General features: G+C 44.6%; 1 protein-coding gene across 1 annotated transcript in view; it reads left to right on the top strand.

Annotated features, from left to right (window-relative positions):
* Nucleotides 1–18,502: 18,502 nt before the first annotated feature.
* The window catches only part of COQ3 (coenzyme Q3, methyltransferase), a 30,553-nt gene continuing 21,811 nt past the window's right edge, over nucleotides 18,503–27,244 (top strand). Inside the window, exons 1-2 of the mRNA XM_077289673.1 lie at nucleotides 18,503–18,821; nucleotides 24,668–24,746. Coding sequence (XP_077145788.1) covers nucleotides 18,725–18,821; nucleotides 24,668–24,746 — 176 coding nt within the window. The 5' untranslated portion in view covers nucleotides 18,503–18,724. The remainder of the gene's footprint in view (nucleotides 18,822–24,667; nucleotides 24,747–27,244) is intronic.

Raw genomic sequence — 27,244 nt, forward strand, 5'->3', positions numbered from 1 at the left:
GTTTGGAGACTGGATGGCACTGCATACGACCCCAAGAATACCATCCCTACAGTCAAGCATGGTGGTGGCAGCATCATGCTGTGGGGCTGTTTCTCAGCCAAGGGGCCTGGCCATCTGGTCCGCATCCATGGGAAGATGGATAGCACGGCCTACCTGGAGATTTTGGCCAAGAACCTCCGCTCCTCCATCAAGGATCTTAAGATGGGTCGTCATTTCATCTTCCAACAAGACAACGACCCAAAGCACACAGCCAAGAAAACCAAGGCCTGGTTCAAGAGGCAAAAAATCAAGGTGTTGCAGTGGCCTAGTCAGTCTCCTGACCTTAACCCAATTGAAAACTTGTGGAAGGAGCTCAAGATTAAAGTCCACATGAGACACCCAAAGAACCTAGATAACTTGGAGAAGATCTGCATGGAGGAGTGGGCCAAGATAACTCCAGAGACCTGTGCCGGCCTGATCAGGTCTTATAAAAGACAATTATTAGCTGTAATTGCAAACAAAGGTTATTCCACAAAATATTAAACCTAGGGGTTGAATAATAATTGACCCACACTTTTATGTTTAAAATTTATAAAAATTTAACTGAGCAACAAAACTTTTTGGTTTGTAAGATTTATGCATCTGTTAATAAATCCTGCTCTTGTTTGAAGTTTGAAGGCTCTAACTTATTTGCATCTTATTAAACCTGCTAAATCTGCAGGGGGTTGAATACTACTTGTAGGCACTGTAGGAGCGATCTGATGATCGCTGCTATATAGCAGAGCCGATCAGGCTATGTCAGCTTCTAGCCTCCCATGGAGGTTATTGAAGCATGGTAAAAGTAAAAAAAAATGTTAAAAAAAATATGAAATAAATAAAAAAATATAAAAGTTTAAATCACCCCCCTTTCGCCCCATTCAAAATAAAACAATAAAAATCAAATCAAATATACACATATTTGGTATCGCCGCGTTCAGAATCGCCCGGTCTATCAATAAAAAAAAATGATTAACCTGATCGCTAAACGGCGTAGCAAGAAAAAAATTAGAAATGCCAAAATTAAGTTTTTATAGTCGCTGCGACATTGCATTAAAATGCAATAACGGGCGATCAAAAGAACGTATCTGCACCAAAATGGTATCACTAAAAAAGTCCGCTCGGCACGCAAAAAATAAGCCCTCACCCGACCCCAGATCACGAAAAATGGAGACGCTAAGGGTATCGGAAAATCGCGCAATTTTATTTACTTTTTTTAGCAAACTTTGGAATTTTTTTTCACCACTTAGATAAAAAATAACCTAGACATGTTTGGTGTCTATGAACTCATAATGACCTGGAGAATCATAATGGCAGGTCAGTTTTAGCATTTAACGAAGCTAGCAAAAAAGCCAAACAAAAAACACGCATGGGATTGCACTTTTTTTGCAATTTTACCACACTTGGAATTTTTTTCCCATTTTCTAGTACACGACATGGTAAAACCAATGATGTTGTTCAAAAGTACAACTCGTCCCGCAAAAAATAAGCCCTCACATGGCCATATTGACGGAAAAATAAAAAAGTTATGGCTCTAGGAAGGAGGGGAGCAAAAAACGAACACGGAAAAACGGAAAATCCCAAGGTCATGAAGGGGTTAAACGGGAAATTTATGGGAAAGCACCAGATTAAGAAACTGACAGACTCCATCCGTCATTGAAAAGAAGACTGGCTCTATTGGTCACTAATATATTTTTTGAATATTATATAGTATTATATAGTATATAGTATTTTGTACATTTTGAGTTGATAAGTTATTATTCTCACTTTAAAAGATCAAAATAAATAATTGAAATAGGAACATTTAAAATTTTCATTTAGTTGCATAACAATTCTGCACATTAATAGCCACCTAATAACACATAGATATGCATAGATAATTTATGGACATCTATGGTTTTATTTCATTGGATGTGTTAATTGGACTATTTCCAACAGCTGTTGAAAATTCCATGTCAATAGCACCTTTAAAAATATATTTACTTAGAAAATTGGTGACGTGTTCAATACTTATTTCACCCTCTCATAATAAATATATAGTGTGTGCGCTTCTCACAAAATTAGAATATCAAGAATATCATCAAAAAGTTAATTTATTTCTGTTCCTCAATACAAAAAGTAAAACTCATGTTTTATAGAGTCATTACAAACAGTGATCTATTTCAAGTGTTTATTTCTGTTAACCCCTTTCTGCCATCCGACATACTATTCCGTCCATGTGACCTGGGCCTTAATTCCCATGGACGGAATAGTATGTCACGCCCTTTAATGCGACACTGCAACTTAAGTCGATGTGATCGCATTAAAATTCTGACGCCATCTTACCTGGAGGAAGATCGCAGTTCAGAACAGCCAATCGCAGCCTTTCTCACTGTTTCAGCCAATCAGATTGGCTGAAACATTGAGGTCCCAGGCTAGGATCGAGTACCGATGTATGCTATCCTAGGCTGGTGCCTGGCAACGCCAGGCATCGGCCAAAACTCCTCAGATTGGCACAATCGACGATCACATCGATCGCGCCAATCTCAGGGCACAGGTGCGATGTTACCACGCTGTACCCTGCCGGTAGCGGCCTAGGATCGTTGCTGTAAGATCACCGATCCTAGGCCGGAACCTAGGACTGGCTAGGCATGGCCTGCAGCTGCTGATTGGTGCAATCGATGTGATCATCGATCGCGCAAATCACAGGGCACAGCCACGGTGTGACAGCGCTGTGCCCTGCTGGTGACGTGCCTAGGATCGGAGCTGTGAGCTCCGATCCTAGGCCGGTGCCTAGCAACACCGATGTCACTAGGGCCACCTCTGGTGGGATCAATATGATCATCGGTCCCACCAATGACAGGTCACAGTAACGGTATGACCGCTATGTGACCTGTCTCACACCTGTCTGTGGTCGCTCTGCAGGAATTCCCACACTAGCTGAGGATTCCTGCAGAGCGATCACACTGCTGGATCTGCTGTGCTGGGACTTGTGGTGCCACAGTAGCCTGTGACACCACAATTCCTGCTGAAGAAAGAAGAGAGACTACAACCGTAAGTGTTGATCCCCGATCCCTGCCCGATCTCTCCTCATCCACCCCTCCTCTTTTTACCCCCCTCCACCCCCCCTTTGCACCACCTATGTGCACACATTTAGCAGCCGCCGAGCGTTGATTGGTGACACAGTTCACCTATCAACACTCGTGCTCGCTTTTCTTTCTCACCCCCTTGTGCCACCCCCGTGCGCACATCCAGCAGCCACCGATCTTTGATAGTAATACAGTTCACTTATCAGAGCTCGTGCCTGCTGTTTTCCGTTTTTTTTCACCCCCCCTTGAGCCACCCCGTGCGCACATCCAGCAGCAGCTGAGCGTTGATAAGTAATGCAGTTCACTTATCAGAGCTCGTGCCTGCTGTTTTCCGGTTTTTTTTACCCCCCCCTTGCGCCACATCCCCGTGCGCACATCCAGCAGTCGCCGATCTTTGATAATTGATGCAGTTCACTTATCAGAGATAATGCCTGCTGTTTTAGACTTTTTTTTCACAGGCATTTTTTTCTCCCTATTAGCTTTTTTTCTTTTTGCTTTTTTTTCAGACAAGTTTGCACCAATCACTACCCCCCCCCCCACACACACACACATACAGTCATTAATAAAGTACACACAAAGCACCATATTCACACAAAAAAGTCCAGCCCATAATGTTCGTCCCAACATTATTTAGTGGAGGAGGCATATGCCTTCCTTGCCTCCGACACTGATAGCGAGGGAGAGGATCCCACATTTCTTTACTTTTCGGATTCATCATCCTCTTCCTCCTCGGGTCCTGCGGAACCGCCACGCAGACGTCCCAGGACAGCAGATGAGGCAGCGCACCCCTCTTCGGACCCCGTATGGACCTCGCCCCCCGAAAATTACAAGCCACTGATTCCTGATTTTGTGGCAGAATCAGGAATGAAGTTCGACACCACCGGCCTCACAGAAATAGACTTTTTCAAAGTCTTTTACTCTGAGGATTTTGTTAACCTCATGGTGGAGCAAACTAATTTGTACGCTCGTCAATTTTTGGCACAAAACCCCGGTTCATCATATTCTAACTGTGGCATTAGGTATCGTAGTACCAAGTATGCTTAACTCGACGCGTTTCCCCTATGTCGGTTCATCAGGAGACATACTTATATAGTCATCAGGTATAAAAGTACAAAAAACGTATCTGAATTTTTAACAGGGGATGATTCACACTAGAGCGGTGTGCCCTCAGTCGCAGTGGGGAACAATGTCCATCCAAAACCTGCCGGTAATTATCAGCCTATAATAATAATCATCCCGTTTATATTAAGATAATTTTTTTGTACTTTTATACCTGATGACTATATAAGTATGTCTCCTGATGAACCGACATAGGGGAAACACGTCGAGTTAAGCATACTTGGTACTACGATACCTAATGTCACTGGGAAGCTTTTATTGCACTGTTTTTGCACCTTACCTATGTTTCTGTTTTTTTTCCTGCCTTAGGATTTTTTCTGCCATAGGTTTTTCTGTCCGCACCTTAGTTTAATAACAGGGTGTATTAGGGTCAGACGACGAGAGCGGGGGCACCATTTGCGCAGGGTTCTAGGGTGCCAACCCCCGCAGGCAGGTAGTGTGTATCTACGTACAGTGCAGGGGTATTGGCCCTATTGCCTAGTATAGGGTAAGGGAAATGTGCAATATATAAGTATGCAATATTGTTACAATATTTCTTAAGAGAACACACTTTTTGCACAGGCCCTAATCATAAGTGTGCAATATTATTATTATTTTTTTCATCTAGCACACTTTTGCCCAAGCCTTGTATAGTCACATTTGTATAGGCTGTCTGGAGTGTATGGTCTGCTGGTTGTTTTCTATTTTCCGCACGATAGGGTCTATTAGGGGCAGTTAGGGCGAGACTACGTGGAGCAGGGGCGCCATTGCGCAGGTTTATAGGGTGCCAACCTCTGCTGCAAGGGAGGACACAGATAGTTGGCCCTTTAGGGTTTGAGTGCACCCTGTACCTTTCTGGCAGCCATACGTGTTTTTAGGTCGTGTATTGTATTGTACTGTATTGTTTTGGTTTATTTAATAATTAGTAAAAGTTACGTTTTATTGTGGTCATTTACTTTATCGTGTAATAGTGTCATTTGTCGGTGATTTACTTTATTTAAGGCACCTTTATTTGAAATTCTATGAAACTCATATAATTAGGTACACCACATTAGATGTGATGCAGCTGAAAGTACCTGGGATCTTTGTGAGTCCTAATGTGAATTGGGGATCTTTATCTTGTCCGTGGTCATAATAATTGGACAGGTTTTACATTTTTTCGGGTTGTAAGGAAAGGTACCTGTAGCTGTACGAGAGGATAGGGAGCTTCTGACAATGATGCTTCTTAGATTTGGGGGCTGCCTAAAACACAGTAGTGGTGGGGTCTGGAAAAATGGATTGTAAGCGGGCATCTTTTTGTAGTAAAGGTTGTAATTTCTGTGCAGCTCCCCTTATCACCTCCAGATTTGGATTGTAGGTGACTACTAGAGGCACCCGGTTATTTTCTTCTTTAGCTTTGTAATGTAGCAGGTGATTCCTTGATATTCTGATGGCTCTTGTGATCTGGTTTTCAATTTTCTTGGATGGTAGCCCTGATTCAAAAGGTCTTTGAGGCGACCAAGGTGTTTATCTCTATCCATGGGGTTGGAACATATACGATTGTATCTGATGGCTTGGCTGTAGACAATAGAGTTTTTTATGTGTTTTGGATGGAAACTGTCTCTATTTCATTGTTCTGCAGCTTAATGATGGTGTCCAAAAGTTAATTTCAGTACAGGAGTAGTTGAGTGTTAAGCTGATGTTGGGATGAAATTGATTAAACTGTTCATGGATCGTCTTTAGCTGTAGCTCAAACTCCGTCCAGATGATTAAAATATCATCAATGTAGCGGTAGTAGGCCAGAGACCTGATGGGACATGAGGACAAAAAGTCACTTTCAAGCTTGGCCATAAAAAGATTTGCATACTGTGGAGTCATTTTACTTCCCATTGCTGTGCCAGTCTCCTGTAGATATATCTTGTTGTCAAATTCAAAGTAATTGTGGGTGAGGATGAATTTTATAAGTTTCACCACAGAATCAGCATCAGTCCCTGTGTTTTCCATGAAGAATTTGCAGGCATTTAATCCATCCTGGTGTGGGATATTAGAGTACAAAGATTCCACATCCATGGTGGCCAGGGTGGTTCCTTCTGGTAAAGGACCTATTGCTGATAGTTTATTCAATAGGTCAGTTGTGTCCTGAATGAAGCTGGGTGTATCCTTTACCATTGGTTTAAGAATACCCTCTACTCATCCAGATACCTGCTCAGTAAGGGTGCCCACACATGAAATAATTGGTCTTCCTGGATTTCCAGATTTGTGGATTTTGGGAAGCATGTAGAATGTCCCTATTGTTGGACTTTCTGGTATCAGGTCATCGGCTCTTGTGGATTGGTCAGGCAGACAAGATATCAACCTGTTTAGTTCCTTGTAATAGTCCTGTGTAGGATCCGACTTCAATTTTTTGTAATAGTGTGTGTCCATAAGTTGTCTGTTTGCTTCCTTCATATAGTCTGATGTGTTCATCATGACTATTGCACCTCCCTTGTCAGCAGGTTTGATGATGATTTCTTTGTTGCTTTTCAGAGACTGTATGGCCTTTCTCTCCTGGGCACTGATGTTGGATGCTTGTCTCCTGTTGGTGTCTATGATAGTGGATTTTATCAAATGTCTGAAGGCGTCTATTTATCCATATGAGGGTTGCGTCCAGGTGGTGTCCTGTCTGACCTCTTCTTGGTTGTTAGGATCCCTTTTCCTTCAGTCTGAGTGTTTTCTGCATCATTGAAATATTCCCTCAGGCGCAGTCTCCTGAAATACTGTTCCATATCACTGCAGAGTTCAGTTTTATCCAGGGCCTTAGTAGGACAAAATGAGAGTCCTCTGGAAAGCACGGCCAGCTCCACTTTATTGGGTTTATAATCTGAGAGATTAATGACACAGCTTGCAATTTGGTACCATCTTTTCAGTTAGTCATTAAAAGGTATCAACCACTGAGGACTCTCAATTCCAAATATTTTTCTATCTACTGGCTAACACAGTACAAAGATATATATCTTTCCTGATCTTTTATACAGCACTCCAGTGTTCCGAATGGTCATGGCCCGGATGCATTTTGAGGCCATCCACAAATTCCTGCATTATAATGATAATGCACAGTGCCCTGCACAAGATGACCCCAACTTTGACTGTCTGTTCAAAGTTCGGCCGGTCATCGAACACTTCAACAAAAAGTTTGGTGAAGTGTACGTGTCCAAAAGGGGCATCTGCGTGGATGAGTCCTTGGTTCGTTTTAAGGGAAGGATCAGATTCCATCAGTACCTGCCCAGCAAGAGGGCCAGGTACGGAATCAAACTCTATAAGCTGTGTGAGAGTACCTCATGGTACACCTACAGCTTTAGGGTATGTGCACACGTTGCGGATTCCATTGCGTATTTTTCCGTGCGGATTCCCTGTGGATTTTCCACAGATTTTGTGCGGAATTCGCCTGCGTTTTTACACCTGCAGATTCCTATTATAGAATAGGTGTAAAACGCTGCGGAATCTGCACAAAGAATTGACATGCTGCGGAAAATAAACGGCTGCGTTTCTGCGCGGATGTTTCCGCATGTGCACTGCGGATTTGGTTTTCCATAGTTTTACATGGTACTGTACACCGCATGAAAAACTGCTGCAGATCCGCAGGGCCAAATCCGATGCGGATCTGCAGCCAAATCCGCAATGTTTGCACATACCCTTACAGTATACAAAGGGAAGGACACCAGGATTGAACCCCCTGAGTGTCCCCCTGTCCTGGGAGTGAGTGGGAAAATTGTGTGGAATTTGGTGCACCCACTGCTGGATAAAGGTTATCACCTCTACACCGATAACTTTTATTCCAGCATCCCACTCTTCAAATCCCTCTCTGCACGAGGTACCGCAGCCTGTGGTACTGTCCGCAAAAATCAGAGAGGCCTCCCAAAAGCGCTACTTGGGCAGATGCTCAGAAAAGGTGACAGCAGAGCCCAATGTAGCGACCACCTACTGGTGTACAAGGACAAGAGGGATGTCCTCTTGACCACCATACAAGGTGATGGCAGCTCCCTCAGCACTGTACAAGGTACCTCTACACAGGTCAGCAAACCGGACTGTGTACTGGGGTACAACAAAAACATGGGGGGCATTGATCTCTCTGATCAACTTCTCCAACCATACAGTGCTTTGAGAAAGGCCAAGGTGTGGTACAAAAAGCTGGCCGTGCACATCGTACAGATGGCAATGCTCAATGCTTTCCTGATGTCACGATGTGCACGCCACACCGATAAGTCATACCTTCAGTTCCAGGAGGTAGTGGTTAAGGCCCTGATATTTGGCATTCAGGAAGGAGTGGGCCCCAGTACTTCCGGAACTGAAGGTGCTCGTATCGTACCAAGTCAGCATTTCCCGGGGGAGATCCCACAAACTGGAAAAAAGGTAAGGCGCAAGAAAGGTGCCGAGTGTGTTGCAAAAGGGGAATACGCAAGGACACCATTTATCAATGCGACACCTGCCCCGAAAAACCTGGCCTGTGTATGAAAAATTGCTTCAAATTGTACCACACCTCCATGCACTACTAATTTACTTTACAGGAAACAGTAGATTAGTTCCAAGAAGGGGGCACATCTAGATAAGTTCCTTTGGGGTCTAGTTTACAAAATGATGTCACTTGTGTTTTTTTTTTTCAGGGGCTCTGCAAACGAAACATGACGCCCACAGACCATTCCATCAAAGTCTGCTTTCCAAAACGTCACTACTTCCCTTCTGAGCCCCGACGTGTGCCCAAACAGTATTTTTTCAACATATGGGGTACCAGCGTACTCAGGACAAATTGGACAACAACATTTGGGGTCCAATTTCTCCTGTTAGACTTGGGTAAATTAAAAATTGGGGACTAAAAGATCATTTTTGTGGAAAAAAAATAGGATTTTTTATTTTCACGCCCAGGCATTATAAACTTTAGAGAAACACTTGGGGGTTCAAAATTCTCCCCACACACATAGATAAGTTCCTTAGGGGGTCTATTTTCCAAAATGGGGTCATTTGTGGGGGGTTTCCACTGTTTAGGCACATCGGGGGCTTTCCAAACGCGACATAGCGTCCGATCTCAATTCCAGCAAATTTTAGTTTAAAAAAAGTAAAAAAGTGCTCCTTCCCTTCCGAGCCCTGTTGTGCCCCCAAACAGTGGTTCCCCCACATATAGAGTATCAGCCTACTCAGGACAAATTGGACAACAACTTTTGGGGTCCAATTTTTCCTGTTACCCTTGGGAAAATTAAAAATTTGAGGACAAAACGATCATTTTTGTTGGAAAAAAAAATAGGATTTTTTATTTTCACGCCTGGGCAGTATAAATTTTAGTGAAACACTTAAGGGTTCAAAATTCTCACCACACACCTAGATAAGCTCCTTAGGGGGTCTAGTTTCCAAAATGGGGTCACTTGTGGGGGTTTCTACTGTTTAGGCACATCAGGGGCATTGCAAATGGAACATGACGTCCGCAGACCATTCCATCAAAGTCTGCATTCCAAAACGTCACTACTTCCATTCCGAGCCCCAAAGTGTGCCCAAACACTAGTTTACTCCCACATATGGGGTATCAGCGTATTCAGGACAAATTGGAAAACAACTTTTGGGCTCCAATTTCTCCTGTTACCCTTGGGAATATTAAAAATTGGGGACTAAAACATCATTTTTGTGAGAAAATAAATAGGATTTTCTATTTTCACGCCCAGGCACTATAAACTTTAGTGAAACATTTGGGGGTTCAAAATTCTCACCACACATCTAGATAAGTTCATTAGGGGGTTTAGTTTCCAAAATGGGGTAACTTATGGGGGTTTTCCACTGTTTAGGTACATCAGGGGCTCTCAAAACACGACATGGTGTCCGATCTCAATTCCAGCCAATTTTGGTTTGACAAAATCAAACGGCGCTCCTTCCCTTCCGAGCCCTGCTGTGCGCCCAAGCAGTGGTTGGTTCCCCCCACATATGGGGTATCAGAGTACTCAGGACAAATTGGACACCAACTTTTGGGGTCCGATTTCTCCTTTTACCCTTGGGAAAATAAAAAATTGGGGACTAAAACATCATTTTTGTGGGAAAAAAAATAGGATTTTATATTTTCACACTTGGGTGTTATAAACTTCTGTGAAGCACTTGGGGTTTCAAAGTGCTCACCAAACATCCAGATAAGTTCCTTAGAGGGTCTAGTTTACAAAATGGGGTAAATTTTAGGGGGTTTCCACTGTTTTGGCACATCAGGGGCTCTCCATACGCGACATGGCGTCCGATCTCAATTCCAGCCAATTCTGCTTTGAAAAAGTAAAACAGTGCTCCTTCCCTTGTGAGCTCTCCCGTGCGCCAAAACGGGTTTACCCCAACATATGGGGTATCGGCATACTCAGGACAAATTGGACAACTTTTGCGGTCCAATTTCTCTGGTTAACCTTGGGAAAATAAAAATTTGGGGGGCTAAAAAATCATTTTTGTGGGGAAAAAATGATTTTTTTTTTTACGTCTCTGCGTTATAAACTGTAGTGAAACACTTGGGGGTTCAAAGTTCCTTGGGGGGTCTAGTTTCCAATATGTGGTCACTTGTGGGAGGTTTATACTGTTTAGGTACATCAGGGGCTCTGCAAACGTAATGTGACGCCTGCAGACCATTCCATCTAAGTCTGCATTCCAAATGGCGCTCCTTCCCTTCCGAGCTCTGCCATGCGCCCAAACGGTGGTTCCCCCCCACATAAGGGGTATTAGCGTACTCAGGACAAATTGGACAACAACTTTTGGGGTCCAATTTCTCCTGTTACAGTTGGGAAAATACAAAACTGGGGGCTAAAAAATTATTTTTGTGGAAAAAAAAAGTATTTTTATTTTCATGGCTCTGCATGATAAACTGTAGTGAAATACTTGGGGGTTCAAAGTTCTCACAACACATCCAGATAAGTTCCTTAGGGGGTCTACTTTCCAAAATGGTGTCACTTTGGGTTTTCAATGTTTAGGCACATCAGGGGCTCTCCAAACGCTACATGGCATCCCATCTCAATTCGAGTAAATTTTGCATTGAAAAGTCAAATGGCGCCCCTTCCCTTCCGAGCTCTGCCATGCGCCCAAACAGTGATTTACCCCCACATATGGGGTATCAGCATACTTGGGACAAATTGGACAACAAAATTTGGGGTCCAATTTCCCCTTTTACCCTTGGGAAAATAAAAAAAATTGTTGCTTGAAAGAACATTTTTTGTGACTAAAAAAGTTAAATGTTCATTTTTTCCTTCCATGTTGCTTCTGCTCCTCTGAAACACCTGAAGGGTTAATAAACTGCTTGTATGTGGTTTTGAGTACCTTGAGGGGTGCAGTTTTTAGAATGGTGTCACTTTTGTGTATTTTCTGCCATATAGACCCCTCAAAGTTACTTCAAATGTGAGGTGGTCCTTAAAAACATGGTTTTGCAAATTTTGTTGTAAAAATGAGAAATCACTGGTTATCTTTTAACCCTCATAACTTCCTAACAAAAATAAATTTCGGTTCCAAAATTGTGCTGATGTAAAATAGACATGTGGGAAATGTTATTTCATAACTATTTTGTGTGACATATTTCTGTTTTAAGCGCATAAAAATTAAAAGTTTGAAAATTGCAAAATTTTCCAAATATTCGCCAAATTTCCATTTTTTACACAAATAAACGCAAGGTATATCGAAGAAATGTTACCATTTAAGTGACGTACAATATGTCTCGAGAAAAATCTGAGAATCACCAAGATCCATTGAAGCGTTCCGGAGTTATTACCTCATAAAGGGACAGTAGTCAGAATTGTAAAAATTGTCTCGATCATTATCGTGCAAACCACCCTCAAGGATAAAAGGGTTAATATTGATGATTTTGACTTACATTCAATGAAAACTCAAAAGTCTTTATCTCAGTAAATTACAATAATTAACAGAAAAACACCTGCAAAGGCTTCCTAAGACTTTAAAAAGGTCCCTTAATCTTTTTCAGTAGGCTACACAATCATGGGGAAGACTGCTGATTGACAGATGTCCAGAAGGCAGTCATTGACACTCCAGAAGGAGGGTAAGACACACAAGGTCATTACTAAAGAAGCTGGCTGTCCACAGAGTGCTGTATCCAAGCATATTGATGGAAAGTTGAGTGGAAGGAAAAAGTGTGGTATAAAAAGGTGCACAAGCAATTGGTTTAACCACAGTCTTGAAAGGATTGTTAAGAAAAGGCCATTCAAAAATTTTGGGGAGATTCACAAGGAGTGGACTGCTACTGGAGTCATTGCTTCAAGAGCCACCACACACAGACGTATCCAAGACAAGGGCTACAAGTGTCGCATTCCTTGTGTCAAGCCACTCATGACCAATAGAGGCCAGAAGCGTCTTGCCTGGGCCAAGGAGAAAAAGAACTGGAGGAAGAGTGGAGAGGCACACAATCCAAGCTGCTTGAGGTCTAGTGTGAAGTTTCCACAATCAGTCATAGTTTGCGGAGGGATGAGGTGGCCATGCATACCAGGATGGGGATGAGGAGTAGTGATGAGCGAATATACTCATTACTCGAGATTTCCCGAGCACACTCGGGTGACCGAGTATTTTTTAGTGCTCAGAGATTTAGTTTTCATCGCAGCAGCTGAATGATTTACATCTCTTAGCCAGCATAAGTACATGTGAGGGTTGCCTGGTTGCTAGGTAATCCCTGTTAGGGATAGCGGAACGCAGCAATAGGGAGATTGATACGAGGTGCGTTCGCAGCCCGAGGTCCACCGTGCAGAGATACCTGCTGCAAAGTAATGGCGAATGGACACTGAGCTCACACGTGGGTTAAACTTCACCCCGTGTGAAATGTAAGCGACCTCTGTTGCCTCACAGAGTCGCGCTGTACACAGAAGCTAATACCCTAACTAGGGTTGTGCTTGCTCTGGAACTCTTCTGTGCTAACCGCACACATGAAGGAACCAGATGCTAAGCCAATGCTAATTGCCCCCACTGATGCTAGCTGCCTGCCTGAGTGTACAGCCCCAAAGGTAAACAGACTCGCACCACATATATAATGAGTGGTAGAGTATCCACTGGCAACAGCCAAACACAAATGATACTAGCGCATGGCCGTGCGGCCATGCGAACCTTTTATAGTTGTAGCTCTCCAGGACCTTCCTAGTGGACCAATAGGAGCTGCTACAAGACCTAAGCATGTGACCCCCGACCTCCAATGAGAGGTCTTCCCTTGGGCATGCTCAGAAGGAGAAAAGCAGGACTTAGTCCCAGGAGCGCCTGCTCGCCACCGAACAGTACTGGTTATAATGGTTGAACCTGGAAGGGCAGCAATAACCAAACGTGCAGTATCTGTCCGAGCCAGGCGCTGGGACCGACGTCTCCGCTGAGTAGGTTCCGCTGCGGCTGGAGAATGGGAGACCACACCGGACATGGTTCGAGATTCTCCCTGTGCAGGGGTAGGAACTCGACACCTAACTTTACCCCACCCTCCTGGGGCCCCCTCCTTGGGCCTCGCTACGTTCAACGGTAGATAACGGTGCAGCTACGAGACTTGGGTAAGCCCACCACGACGTCCATCCCGACCATCTCCCAGGGCCTGTCTGCCACTGGCAGGGGGTAAAGTAGCCCAGCAGGCCGTTGCCGAGGAGACCGATTGTTGGTGCATGAGACGCACGACTGAATATAGTCTCTAACGTCACGGGCCATATGTGGCCACCAGTACATCCTCACCAGAAGCTCAGATGTCGTTTTGATCCCAAAATGTCCACCCACTCTGGACGATTGAGCCCAAGAGAGAACCTCCGGTCGCAAATTGGATGGCACGAAAGTCTTGCCCGGAGGGACAGACTCTTTTGACACCGGAGCCACAGTTCTCAGACTCTCAGAGGGAACAATTAGTCGAGGCTCCTCCTCCTCTGACGATACCACGGAGCTGGAGAGAGCATCAGTGCGAATGTTCTTCTCCCCAGATAGGAAATGAAGGGTTATATTTGCTACAAGCATGTGCAAATATAAATAGGTGCTCCTGGATTGCGAGAGGTGATGTTTCAATCCATGAGAATCTTTGTGTAACAGTCGCCTTGAGGAGCCACAGGAAGGAGGCCACAGGAGTCACAGCACTCTCTGAAGACGGCCATCAAGAAGTGGCTTAAATTTGGCACAAAACTGACATTACCTAGAAACTGGATGACCCTCAAAACTTGATGTAAAGACAAGAAGGAAATTGGTCCAAGAGGCTGATAACTATAGGCCTGTTTCATAGCAATATGGAAGAACCTAACCAATATGTCCGCCAAAAGCGTGCGGGAAAACGTGTTATGATCTCATGAGACCAAAGTTGAACCTTTTGGTCATAATTACAAAGATATGTTTGCTGGACCGCCAACACTGTGCATCACCAAAGGAACACCATACCCACAGTAAAGCATGGTGGAGGCAGCATTATGCTTTGGGACTGTTTTTTGGAAGCTTGAGCTTGGGCTGTAGTGAGGGCTGGCGTTTGGGGCTGGCAAACAAGGCAGATGCCCAGTGCCCTCACTCACAAATGGGAGCCCTGCATCTGCAGCCCCCTTAGGAAGTGCATAGAGGGTGTACAGCATTACTTACAGTGAATAATGTTGTACATCCTCTGTAGTCCCGGAGTGCATCTCTCCAGGACTACAGAGGATGTACAACATGGGGGGGCAGGAAGATACCTGCAGCCCTGTCTGTTTGTGTTCCCTGCTACTCATCATGGCTGCTCCTAAACTACTGCCCTGGGATCAGCACAAGTAAATCAGCAGGATCTGGTAAGTATACATATACAGAATGTATATATGTGTGTGTACATGTGCAGTATATAGTATGATTGTGTATATCTGTGGTGCGTGTATATAGTGTGTCTGTGTGTATTTATTATATGTATACTGCATGTTTGCAGTATATTGTGTAAATATATAAACTGTATATGTATGTGAGCATACTGCATGTACTGTATATAAACTGTTTCTGTGTATATACTTTATATATGTGCTTTTTTTTCTGAACGTGTCCATCTGTTCCAATAGCCACAGAAAAATGGATACTTTTACATGAAAAAACACAAACTAAGACTCTAACAAAATAAATCAGTCAGTTTCAGAAAAAACAAATGGAACTCATTTGAACTCTGCTTGTGCCAGTGCAGTCTGTGGCCCCATCGGCGATAATGTGAGTCCTATTTTAGGGGGACTCAGGCAGAAGCGCAGTGTAAACAGGGCTTATTATACTATTGTATGGAATAGCAAAATATGGCATCATATGTGAAGGTAGCAAATGTAATACAATACAGTATGTGTAAAGGACTAAAACATGGCTCTACATCATATAGATCAGAATCATATAGAGAAAGGCTCTCACACCGAAACGTACGTAGGGACTCCGGCATCCTAGGTAAACATCCTATACTTTACATACTATAACATGTGCTCTCCTATACTTACCTTTGTGACATTCCACTTGTTTACCTCATACCCATGTTTGGATTTCATTTAACTTTCCTTGCCACATTGTGATTCACTGGTTATAGTTTTACCTTGTACTTTTCATGCTACCTGTAGGATATCTTTGTATTCCTCTGTTATATTGCACGGCAACATCTTATGACTAAGTTTGATATACTTTTTACTGTTTTTAAATTTTATCAAAGTAATTTTTTTACTGATTCTTTTGTCACTTTGGTCATTTTACACCACTTCCTCTATATGATTCTTTTGTATGGAATAGTGTAGTCTACTATACTATTCCACCCTGTCCCAGTACACCAGTCAGACACGGACACCGGCCAGGAGACACTTTTTTTTTATAAAATCTGTTGCACGTCTACATTCAGCATTTCTGCAGTGTTTTTTTCCCTATTCAAATGAAAGAGAAACAAAAAATGCAATTGAAAAGGCTGCAAAAAGCAGACTGCGGCAACCCCCCAAACAAACACGCCCCACCAACCTAGGAAATCCCCTCTCCCCACCTCCTAAAACCACCCCACCAAATAACCTGACAAGCACAAAGAGTTGATGTGTGATTTGCATAAACATATTTAACAATCTTCTATATAATTGAAGGGTCTAAGGGTCACTTCCGTTTTTCTTTCTGTCACGGAAATCCCAAGTCGCTGATTGGTCGCGGCAAAATGGCCATGACCAATCAGCGACAGGCACAGTCCGGCGGCAAAATGGCCGCTCCCTACTCCCCTGCCGTCAGCGCCCGCTCCATAATCCCCTCCAGTCAGCGCTCACACAGGGTTAATGGCTGCGTTACACCGCGTTATGCCGCGGTGTAACGCACTCCGTTAAAGCTGCTATTAACCCTGTGTGACCAACTTTTTACTATTGATGCTGCCTACGCAGCATCAATAGTAAAAATATCTAATGTTAAAAATAATAATAAAAAAAATCATTATATACTCACCTACCATGGACACCCGGATCCAGCCGAGGCCTTTCCAGCTCCTCGCGACGCTCCGGTGACTGGTCCATGCATACGTCATCATCTCGTGAGACCGCTACGTCATCATCTTGCGAGACCGCAATGCACTCTTGGGACCGGAGCGTCGCGAGGAGCATCGGTAAACGCCTCGGCTGGATCCGGGGGGCCGATGGAGGGTGGGTATATCACTATTTCTTATTTTAATCCTTTTTTTTACAGGGATATGGTGCCCACATTGCTATATACTACGTGGGCTGTTATATACTACATCTCTGTGCTATATACTATATGGGCTATGCTATATACTATGTGGCTGTGGTATAGATTACGTGGCTGGGCAATATACACTCACCGGCCACTTTATTAGGTACACCATGCTAGTAACGGGTTGGACCCCCTTTTGCCTTCAGAACTTCCTCAATTCTTCGTGGCATAGATTCAACAAGGTGCTGGAAGCATTCCTCAGAGATTTTGGTCCATATTGACATGATGGCATCACACAGTTGCCGCAGATTTGTCGGCTGCACATCCCAAAGATGCTCCATACAAGGCAGGATGGATCCATGCTTTCATGTTGTTTACGCCAAATTCTGACCCTACCATCCGAATGTCGCAGCAGAAATCGAGACTCATCAGACCAAGCAACGTTTTTCCAATCTTCTACTGTCCAATTTCGATGAGCTTGTACAAATTGTAGCCTCAGTTTCCTGTTCTTAGCTGAAAGGAGTGGTACCCGGTGTGGTCTTCTGCTGCTGTAGCCCATCTGCCTCAAAGTTCGACGCACTGTGCGTTCAGAGATGCTCTTAGGCCTACCTTGGTTGTAACGGGTGGCGATTCGAGTCACTGTTGCCTTTCTATCAGCTCGAACCAGTCTGCCCATTCTCCTCTGACCTCTGGCATCAACAAGGCATTTCCGCCCACAGAACTGCCTCTCACTGGATTTTTTTTCTTTTTCGGACCATTCTCTGTAAACCCTAGAGATGGTTGTGCGTGAAAATCCCAGTAGATCAGCAGTTTCTGAAATACTCAGACCAGCCCTTCTGGCACCAACAACCATGCCACGTTCAAAGGCACTCAAATCACCTTTCTTCCCCATACTGATGCTCGGTTTGAACTGCAGGAGATTGTCTTGACCATGTCTACATGCCTAAATGCACTGAGTTGCCGCCATGTGATTGGCTGATTAGAAATTAAGTGTTAACAAGAAGTTGGACAGGTGTACCTAATAAAGTGGCCAGTGAGTGTACATCGCTGTGCTCTATACTACGAGGCCTGTGTTATATACTATGTCTCTGTGCTATATACTACATGGCTGGGCAATATACTACATGGCTGTGCTATATACTACATGGCTGTGCTGTATACTACGTGGCTGTGCTGTATACTACATGGCTGTGCTGTATACTACGTGGCTGTGCTGTATACTACGTGGCTGTGCTGTATACTACATGGCTGTGCTGTATACTACGTGGCAGTAAACTACATACATTCTAGAATACGCGATGCGTTAGAATCGGGCCACCATCTAGTAATAATAAACAGAAGCACTTTAAACTTTACGAAAAGACCAGTAGCCAAATGCCCTGCAATTCTGCAGGCAAGTCAGCCTACATAGCTGCAGCATTCCAGTGCTTCCTTTATTGCAAACCGCCGCTGTGACTTTCATCCTGTAACGGCAAGAAATAATAGTAACCAAATTCTTTTTTTGCCTCAAGATTTATTTTTCACTTGCATGTCACATATCATGGTATATATGTGAGCCCCAATGGGGACAGTGGTGACTCCTGTAAAGCGCGGTGGAATTACTGGCGCAGTCTAATACATATATATGGCTGTAGCTGCACGTCTCTAGTAAGTATAACAGGGCAGTGCTAACATTTCCTCCCGCCTTATTCCTGCGCAGGATCCTGCAGACACATAAGCATGGAGCTCCTGTGATCCCCTCCATTCCTGTCAGCTCAGCCACCACGGAACAGTGTACACTGGAGGAGCTGCAGGGCGGAGCTGAGAAGACCGGCGCCATTGTACACGAGCCCCTACCACAAGCTTAGTGACTGACTACACGTATAGCGCCCGCCCCGTATAAGGACCGGCTGTGTTGTTTCCGGGCAGTCACGTCAAGTGATGTCACCGGCAGGCGGACTGGCGGCAGTTCCGGAAGTTGTCGCTGGATGAGTAGCAGCATGGCCTCTGTGTGGAGCCGTGTGTGTGCCCTTCCCTCCCGGGCAGCCGTGCTCCACAGAGCCGTGCACACAGCATGCTGCTCAGGTAATGGCCGCATGTGAGTGAGCGCCTCTGCCCCCTAGTGTCCCTGGATGACATTGACGCATAGTGGTGGGTGGACGGACAGGTCCCTGGGGTCTGATAGCTCGAGTCTCCCGCCCGTACTGCGTCACTGGCAGATGTGGAGCCTCCCTATAGTTGCCATACACTGACACTAGTCTGTGCCAGGAATGGGGGTAGGAAGTGTAGGCATGCGGGACTGGCACCGTGAGCAGTGCTGGGGCAGGGAGTGTAGGCATGCGGGACTGGCACCGTGAGCAGTGCTGGGGCAGGAAGTGTAGGCATGCGGGACTGGCACCATGAGCAGTGCTGGGGCAGGAAGTGTAAGCATGCGGGACTGGCACCATGAGCAGTGCTGGGGCAGGGAGTGTAGGCATGCGGGACTGGCACCGTGAGCAGTGCTGGGGCAGGAAGTGTAGGCATGCGGGACTGGCACCATGAGCAGTGCTGGGGCAGGGAGTGTAGGCATGCGGGACTGCCACCATGAGCAGTGCTGGGGTGGAAGTGTAGGCCTGTAGGACTGGCACCATGAGCAGTGCTGGGGTGGAAGTGTAGGCCTGTAGGACTGGCACCATGAGCAGTGCTGGGGCAGGAAGTGTAAGCATGCGGGACTGGCACCATGAGCAGTGCTGGGGCAGGAAGTGTAGGCATGCGGGACTGGCACCATGAGCAGTGCTGGGTCGGGAAGTGTAAGCATGCGGGACTGGCACCAAGAGCAGTGCTGGGGCAGGAAGTGTAGGCATGCGGAACTGGCACCATGAGCAGTGCTGGGGCGGGAAGTGTAGGCATGCCTGACTGGCACCATGAGCAGTGCTGGGGCAGGAAGTGTAGGCATGCCTGACTGGCACCATGAGCAGTGCTGGGGCGGGAAGTATAGGCATGCGGGACTGGCACCATGAGCAGTGCTGGGGCGGAAGTGTAGGCATGCGGGACTGGCACCATGAGCAGTGCTGGGGCGGAAGTGTAGGCATGCCGGACTGGCACCATGAGCAGTGTTGGGGCAGGGAGTGTAGGCATGCGGGACTGGCACCATGAGCAGTGCTGGGGCGGGAAGTGTAGGCATGCGGGACTGGCACCATGAGCAGTGCTGGGGCGGGAAGTGTAGGCATGCGGGACTGGCACCATGAGCAGTGCTGGGGCAGAAAGTGTAGGCAGTCTGGGGCAGGGTCGCACCACATTGTTGTGGGGTCCTGGACGGTTTCTTTTGAATCAAGAACCGTGTTCAGTCTGTTACATTTGACCCATTATATTCTCAATAACAATGTCCGATAAATGGGCATCAGTGTGACATTTGTGTATATTTCTGTTTGAACCCATTATGTAAATTATCAAATTAGCGTAGTCTGCTCTGTTGCACTTGGCTTTCAGCTCTCTACAGAATAATTTGTCCCATCGCTATAGTTTTAACAACTTAAAGTGAACCTGTCGGCTCCCCTGTGCCCTCCAACCCAGCAGCATTCACCCATGTATGAGCAAGTTCCCTGCCTAACCAGTCCTATATAAGATTAGGTGAAACCAAGGCATAAAAAAGCATTTATAATGTTTTATTTCATTCAGTTATATAGCGCCAGTAATTCCATAAAACTTTACAGACATCATCACTGTCCCCATTGGGGCTCACAATCTAAATTCCCTATCGGTATGTCTGATGTGTGGGAGGAAACCAGAGACTCCAGAGGAAACCCTTGCAAACACGGGGAGAACATACAAACTCCTTGCAGATGTTGTCCTTGGTGGGATTTGAACCCAGGAGTCCGGCTCTGCAAAGCAATAGTGCTAACCACTGAGCCATGTCCCCTTTTCCTATGCTAACTAAGGCTTTAACTAGTCGATGGGGCGTTAATTTCCCCAATCTAGTCAGTCCTCTTTCCATGTTGTCACCCCCCTGTGGGCGTGCTAACATAATTTGTACACGTTGGCGTGATCGCTAGCTGATGCAAATCTCACGCATGTGCACTGTTCATTTCAGCATCGTCACTGCGTCTTTGAAGCCAGGTATACGCATCCTGGCTTTAGAGGCACACTGCACATGAGCGGAAGTTCAGAAAATGGCTTTCGGTCATGATCTGCATGAGAATCTGCTTCCAGAGCTTATGAAAAGGGTGGCGTTATCAGTGTGTGACATGCAACTAAGGGTTCTTTCACACATCCTGATATTTCCAGTACTGGAAATATCAGTATATGTGTGTTTAATACTTGTGGCAATCGTGTGCCACGTACCAGCGCCTGGGAATCTGCGGTACTGCTTGCGCTGTTCCCCTTCACTGGGTGCTGGAAACGGCTCGCATAATTGTCCCCTGCTCGTGCAGAAATCAGCGCTAGCATGGGACAAAGTTGAGAGTTGTATTCAACGGACAACAGTGAGAGCAGGTGGCGGCTAATGGGACTATTCCTCAGCCGACGCCTGCACTATAAATAAATACTAAAAAAAAATTAAGTAGGGTTCCCCTGAACTTTTGATAACCAGGCAAACTGACAGTTGTGGGCTGCAACCCTCAGCTGTCCGTTTTAGCAAGGCTGGTTATCAAGAATAGTGGAGTCCCCACTTCGTATTTTTTAATTATTTTAAAAAAAAAAACATTGTAGGTCCCCCAATCTTTGACAACCAGCCACACTAAAGCAGATTGCTGGGGTCTGGTATTCTCAGGCTGGTAAGGGGCCATGGATATTGGCCTCCCCCCAGCCTAAAAATAGCAGCCTGCAGTCAGCCAAAAAAGGCGCATCTATTAGATGTGCCAATTCTGGCTCTTTGCCCGGCTCTTCCCACTTGCCCTATAGCGGTGGCAAGTGGGGTTTATATTTGTGGGGTTGATTTCACCTTTGTATTGTCAGGTGACATCAAACCCACGGATTACTAATGGAGAGGCATCTATAAGACACCCATCCATTACTAATCCTATAGTTATATTGTAAATAAACACACAACAAGAATAAAGTCCTTTTATTTGAAATAAAAAACACTTTTCCTTTTTTTATTTAAAAATCTCAAACATAGTTATACTTACCTAACTCCCCAGTCCATTGAAGCCATGGTCTTCTGTAAAAACAAAAAAACAGCAATATCCATCACCTGTCCATCGTTCTGTCCCTTTCTGTAATCCATGTCTGGGATAAATTGTTTTCAACCTGGGCGGTGCCAAGATGTGACCTTCCAGGCTGAAAACCACTGGTGAATGAGCTGCTACAAGCGCAGCATCAGTGACCTCATCGAGGTTACCGTGGGTTACTGAGACTGCGTTCCAATCCGGGCCCCTGAACTGCTGTGATCGTCAGACTTTTTCTCACTGAGCTGAGGGTGAAGCGACTTACTCAGTGAGTTCACCGAAAGAAATTTCTCGTGGTGATCTACAGTGAACTCATTGAGCTGAGCGCTGATCTGTGAGACTTTTTCTCACGGTGCTGAGGTCACTGCAGTTCAAGGGCCCGGCTGGGAACACAGCCTCAGTGACCCGTGGTAACCTTGACGAGGTCACGGAGGCCGCGTTTGCAGCAGCTCATTCTCCAGTGGAGATTCAAAATTTCCCTAAGTACTGCAATATATAAATGCAAGTTCAAATTCTTTAATGGGATTAAATATAGTAAAAATGGTTTAAAAAAAAAAAAAAAAAAAAATATATATATATATAAATATATATATATATATATATTCCAACTACCCCACCTTAGCCCCTATTAAAAAAATAAGTATTTTTGCTATCGTTTTCCAAACACTCCAGTCTATCAAAGTATATAATTATGCCAACCTGGACAAAAATGAAATGCCAGAATTGTTTCCTTTTTTTTTTTCTTTCAGTCACTGCACTAATTAAAAAAAAAAAATAGAAGTTGCAGGTTTGAGAAAATGTCCACAAACTTTTTTTTTTTTTTTTTTTGGCCATTAAAACAACAAAATGTTTGATATCTTTGTTATTGTACTGACGTAACATACAATTTTTCCTGGTAATTTTTATAACACAATGAGCAGCATGAAAACAAATCCCCCAAAACATGACAGAATTGTTTTTTGTTTTGTTTAATTTCACTGCAGTTGAACTTTTTTTCCCATTACATGGTAATAAATGGTGGCATTCAAAACAACTCATCCCACAAAGAACAAGCCTCCATACGCCTACGTTGACGAAAACATAAAAACGTTACGGCTCTTTTGGAAGAAGGGGAAGAAAAAAATGAAAGCACAACAATGAAAATTGTCTGAGTCGTTAAAGGCTCATGCTAACAGCGTATAGATGCGTGTGCTGTCCATGTTAAAATCGGATAGCACACAGACGATACCCTGACCAATGTAATTCATTTGGGCTGACGGGTCAGATGAGTTATTTCACGCAGACCATGTGAATAAAAAAATTGCACACAATAGGCTTATTCAAGTCTGAGTGCGCAGAAACATAAAAACATATGTCACAGGGATCATCCAAATTCCATCTGACTTTTACCAGCACATTGAAATTATTAACATAGGGAGCTATTTGTTACTGTACATTTTTGTGCTTGTATACAAATGGATGCCATACTGTAATAATTTTTACGCCAGTCTCAGCCAAGTTTGCCATAGTTCCCAGGGCTCGTATGGAACATGATGAAAAAAAATTTATACCAATTTCACAAGAGATGTACTCTAGTCTCACTTTTGTCTCGATGGCGTGATAGCCAGAGATTGGGCTGGAGACTACATGAACACCGCCATGAATAGGCCTTCACTGGGGAATGTCCCACTGGGCCTAGTCATTCTGGGTACACAGCTTGGTGTTACATTGATTTAGTAGTGGAATCAGTGGTACGTTCCGCCATTTCTCCAATGTCCCTGTCAATGCTTTTCAACACCTCAACGTCAGATCGCATGTTTGTTCTTCTGTGAGCATCCTAACTATGCTGCGGCCTACACGTGCTACCATGGCCTGCAGCATCTCTAGACTCATCTCCCATCCAGCTCATCTGGGATGTCATTGGTTGGAATTGTGAAGGGAGCTGCCAAAAGTGGATCTTAATGATTTGCGTGCCAAGTGCCATTAATAATCTCATAGCATGCCAAGGAAGGCTTTCAGTGTGTGGTTCTCATACTCTATTGTGAATAAATCAAGATTGAGTGATCAAGATTTTATTCCATTTTTTCATCATTTGCCTATATTATTATTATATTTTTAGAGCACTATTGATTCCTTTATCTTTAACATGTCTATCCATCCTGTGATTTCCATACTCTCACGACTTTTCCTTCTTGACGTTTCCATTTCAATCTTGAGTAGAGTATAGAGATCGCTCTTCTATCTCTGGCATCGCACAGGAGATGGTTGTGTAGTATCAGGGGAGTTTATCTTTTATGGCCTCGTGCACACATTCAGTATCTGGTCAGTATTTTACATCAGCATTCGTAAGCCAAAACCAGGAGTTGAACAGAAAATAACCTCATCCACAACTACCACAAAAGACTTCAAGCTGTCATTGAGGTTAGAGGGGGAAATACACAGTATTAAGAAATGGGGAATGGGACCTTTTGATCAGGGTCATTTGGATGTTTTGGGTTGTCATTATGATTTAAAAAGAGAAAACACAGTAGTTTGACAATAAATGGCTTCACCCAACCACTAACCATGAGTGGAGAAAGTTTTTGTGTTATCATTCATATTCTCTGAAAAAAGGCCAAGAAAGCAAATATTTTGCCGGGGTATGCAAACTTTTAAGCACAACTGTACTTATGTAAAATACTGAACATGTTAACATGGCCTTATGCAGAGAATGGAGGTACTGCATGTTACAGATCTAGCTTTTCCTGCTGTTTTTGTTGTGTTTTTTTTAACAAGAAGCTTTCTATTTCCTTTTTTTGTTGTTGCTAGCCACATGTCTTCCACCAGATGTTCGGAAGGTGTCTGAATTAAATGGCAGTATCAACGCTGCATCTGGATCAAGTAGAAAGTAAGCATTTTGATTGAGATTTTAGTTTTAAACGTCAGACTAACTCAGAGTGGATAAGCGTTACTAAATAGATATACTAGAACTGATGAGTATCATGTGTTTACTGTGAAAATCCATGTCAGAATTTGCTGTATAGTCCTTTTTGAAAGGTTACACTCAATCTCTGTCCACCTAACCTGATTGACAGCTCCTCAATGTCCCCTACCTCTCTGCTGCTGAAATCTCACATTGCTCAGTACAAGCTCAGTTATGCTGGGCTTGAGGAAACTGAATACACTTGGACTCTTGAGCTATTTCATCTTATAACTGGATTCATAAAATGCTTAAATGGGAAACTGACAGAAAAAAATTACTATTGTTTAATTCAGATTTTTGTGTTACATGTACTTAACCACATAGCATGGGATGATGGGTGTCAGTTCCTGCACTATAACGTTCAGTGACAGTTAAGTGCCGACTACTGTCAGTGACTGCTGAGTGGCATGGGAAAAGGTACTGGGGACCCATGCCGCCTGTCCCTGCTCTAAGGGCGCTGTGATCAGTCAGCCAATCTGACTGACTGATCAGTCACAGCAGGATCGGTCAGAAAGTGCTGAAATATCAACACCTCCTGCCCCATCACAGCAGGAACTCTGCCCTGCTAGTGGCTGAGCTCCTGCACTAACAGCCAGGGACGGTGCCATCAAAATCCCTACCTGTTTAACCACCTAAATGCTGCAATCAATAGCTCCCTCTGCCTTTTTATCGGGGACCCCACAACGTCTTGACATACCCGCTTCCCCCGAGTCAACAAGCTACGGAAAGCTTCTTAAAACTTGCTCAAAGGATGGTCTAAGAACCTTTCCGTACAGGTATAATACTTTAAAATGCTGGTGTATTGCAATGCATTATACTAGAAATCAAAGCATAGAGGGGCTAATAAAAAAAAAAAAAGGTATTTTTGCAAAAATATATAATAAAAAAAAATAATACAGGATGATGAAATAAAATATTACACAAATACTCATTTTTATATAAAAATACACAACAAAAATACACATATTTGGTATCTCCGTATCCGTAACGACCCGATCTATTAGAATCACACTAGTTAACCCCCTTCAGTGAATGCCTTTTTCATCATAACGCTGGAATAAACCTCTTATCAAAAAGACAAATGTAAATAAAAATAGTATAGCTGAAAACATTGTCTTGTCCCACAAAAAACAATCAGCCACAGGACTGTTGGCAGAAATATCGAAAAATGATAGCCCTCAAAATATGGTGATGCAAAAACCTAGTTTTTGCAAAAAAAAATAAATAAAATGTCTTTTAGGCTGGACACTAGTGTTGAGCGATACCTTCCGATATTCGGAAATATCGGTATCGGATTGGATTGGCCGATATCCAAAAAAATATCGGATATCGCCGATACCGGAAATCAATGCAAGTCAATGGGACACAAATATCGGAATGAAAATAAGCCCTTTCTGTCCTTGTACATCCTGTTCTGGAGGGGGGGAAGAGTGTGGGCGGTGCGTGGGCGGAGACTGCGTGACTGTGTGGGACCGTGGGGGGTCTGTGCGTGCCTGCCGGAGGTCTGTACAGGCCTCTCGAGGGGGTCTGTACGGGCCTGCCGGGGGTCTGTGCGGCATGCTGCCGGGGGTCTGTACGGCATGCTGCCGGGGGTCTGTACGGGCCTGCCGGGGTTCTGTACGGGCCTGCCGGGGTTCTGTACGGGCCTGCCGGGGTTCTGTGCGGCATGCTGCCGGGGGTCTGTGCGGGCCTCTCTGGGGTCTGTGCAGCCTACCGGGGGTCTGTGCGGCCTGCTGGGGGGTCTGTGCGGGCCTCTCAGGTCTGCAAATATCGGGTATCGGCCGATATTCGCTGTATCGGATTTCCGATACGGAGTTCCGATATTTTTAAGATATCGGATACCGGAATCGGAAGTTCCTATAGTGCAATGGTGCACTATAATGGAGTGTGGGTGGTGCGTGGGCGGAGACTGCATCTGTGTGTGCAGGCGGGGTCTGTGCGTGACCGTGGGGGGGTCTGTACGGGCCTGCCGGGAGTCTGTACGGGCCTGTGTGGCCTGCCGGGGGTCTGTGCGGCCTGCCGGGGGTCGCGTCCGCCGTGCAATGGATCCTTCGTGTTTTGGCGGACCATCGGCACGAAAAAACGTTCAAGCGAACTTTTTTTTTTGTCCGTCGCGTCTGCCATTTTCTTCCGCACATGCGGGCTGATATTCATAGCCTAGAGAGGGGCCATGGATATTGCCACCCCCCCCCGGCTACAAATACCAGTCCGCAGCCGCCCCAGAAAAGCCCCTCTCTCCCACTCCCGTGTAGTGGTGGGATATGGGGTAATAAGGGGTTCATGTCACCTTGCAATTGTAAGGTGACATTAAGCCGGGTTAATAACGGAGAGGCATCAATAAGACGCCTATCCATTATTAATCCAATACTAGTAAAGGGTTAATAAAACACACACATTAGGAAAAAAAGTATTTTAATATTTTT

The sequence above is a fragment of the Ranitomeya variabilis genome, chromosome 2 (genome assembly GCF_051348905.1).
Source record: "Ranitomeya variabilis isolate aRanVar5 chromosome 2, aRanVar5.hap1, whole genome shotgun sequence".
Taxonomy (NCBI): Eukaryota; Metazoa; Chordata; class Amphibia; order Anura; family Dendrobatidae; genus Ranitomeya; species Ranitomeya variabilis.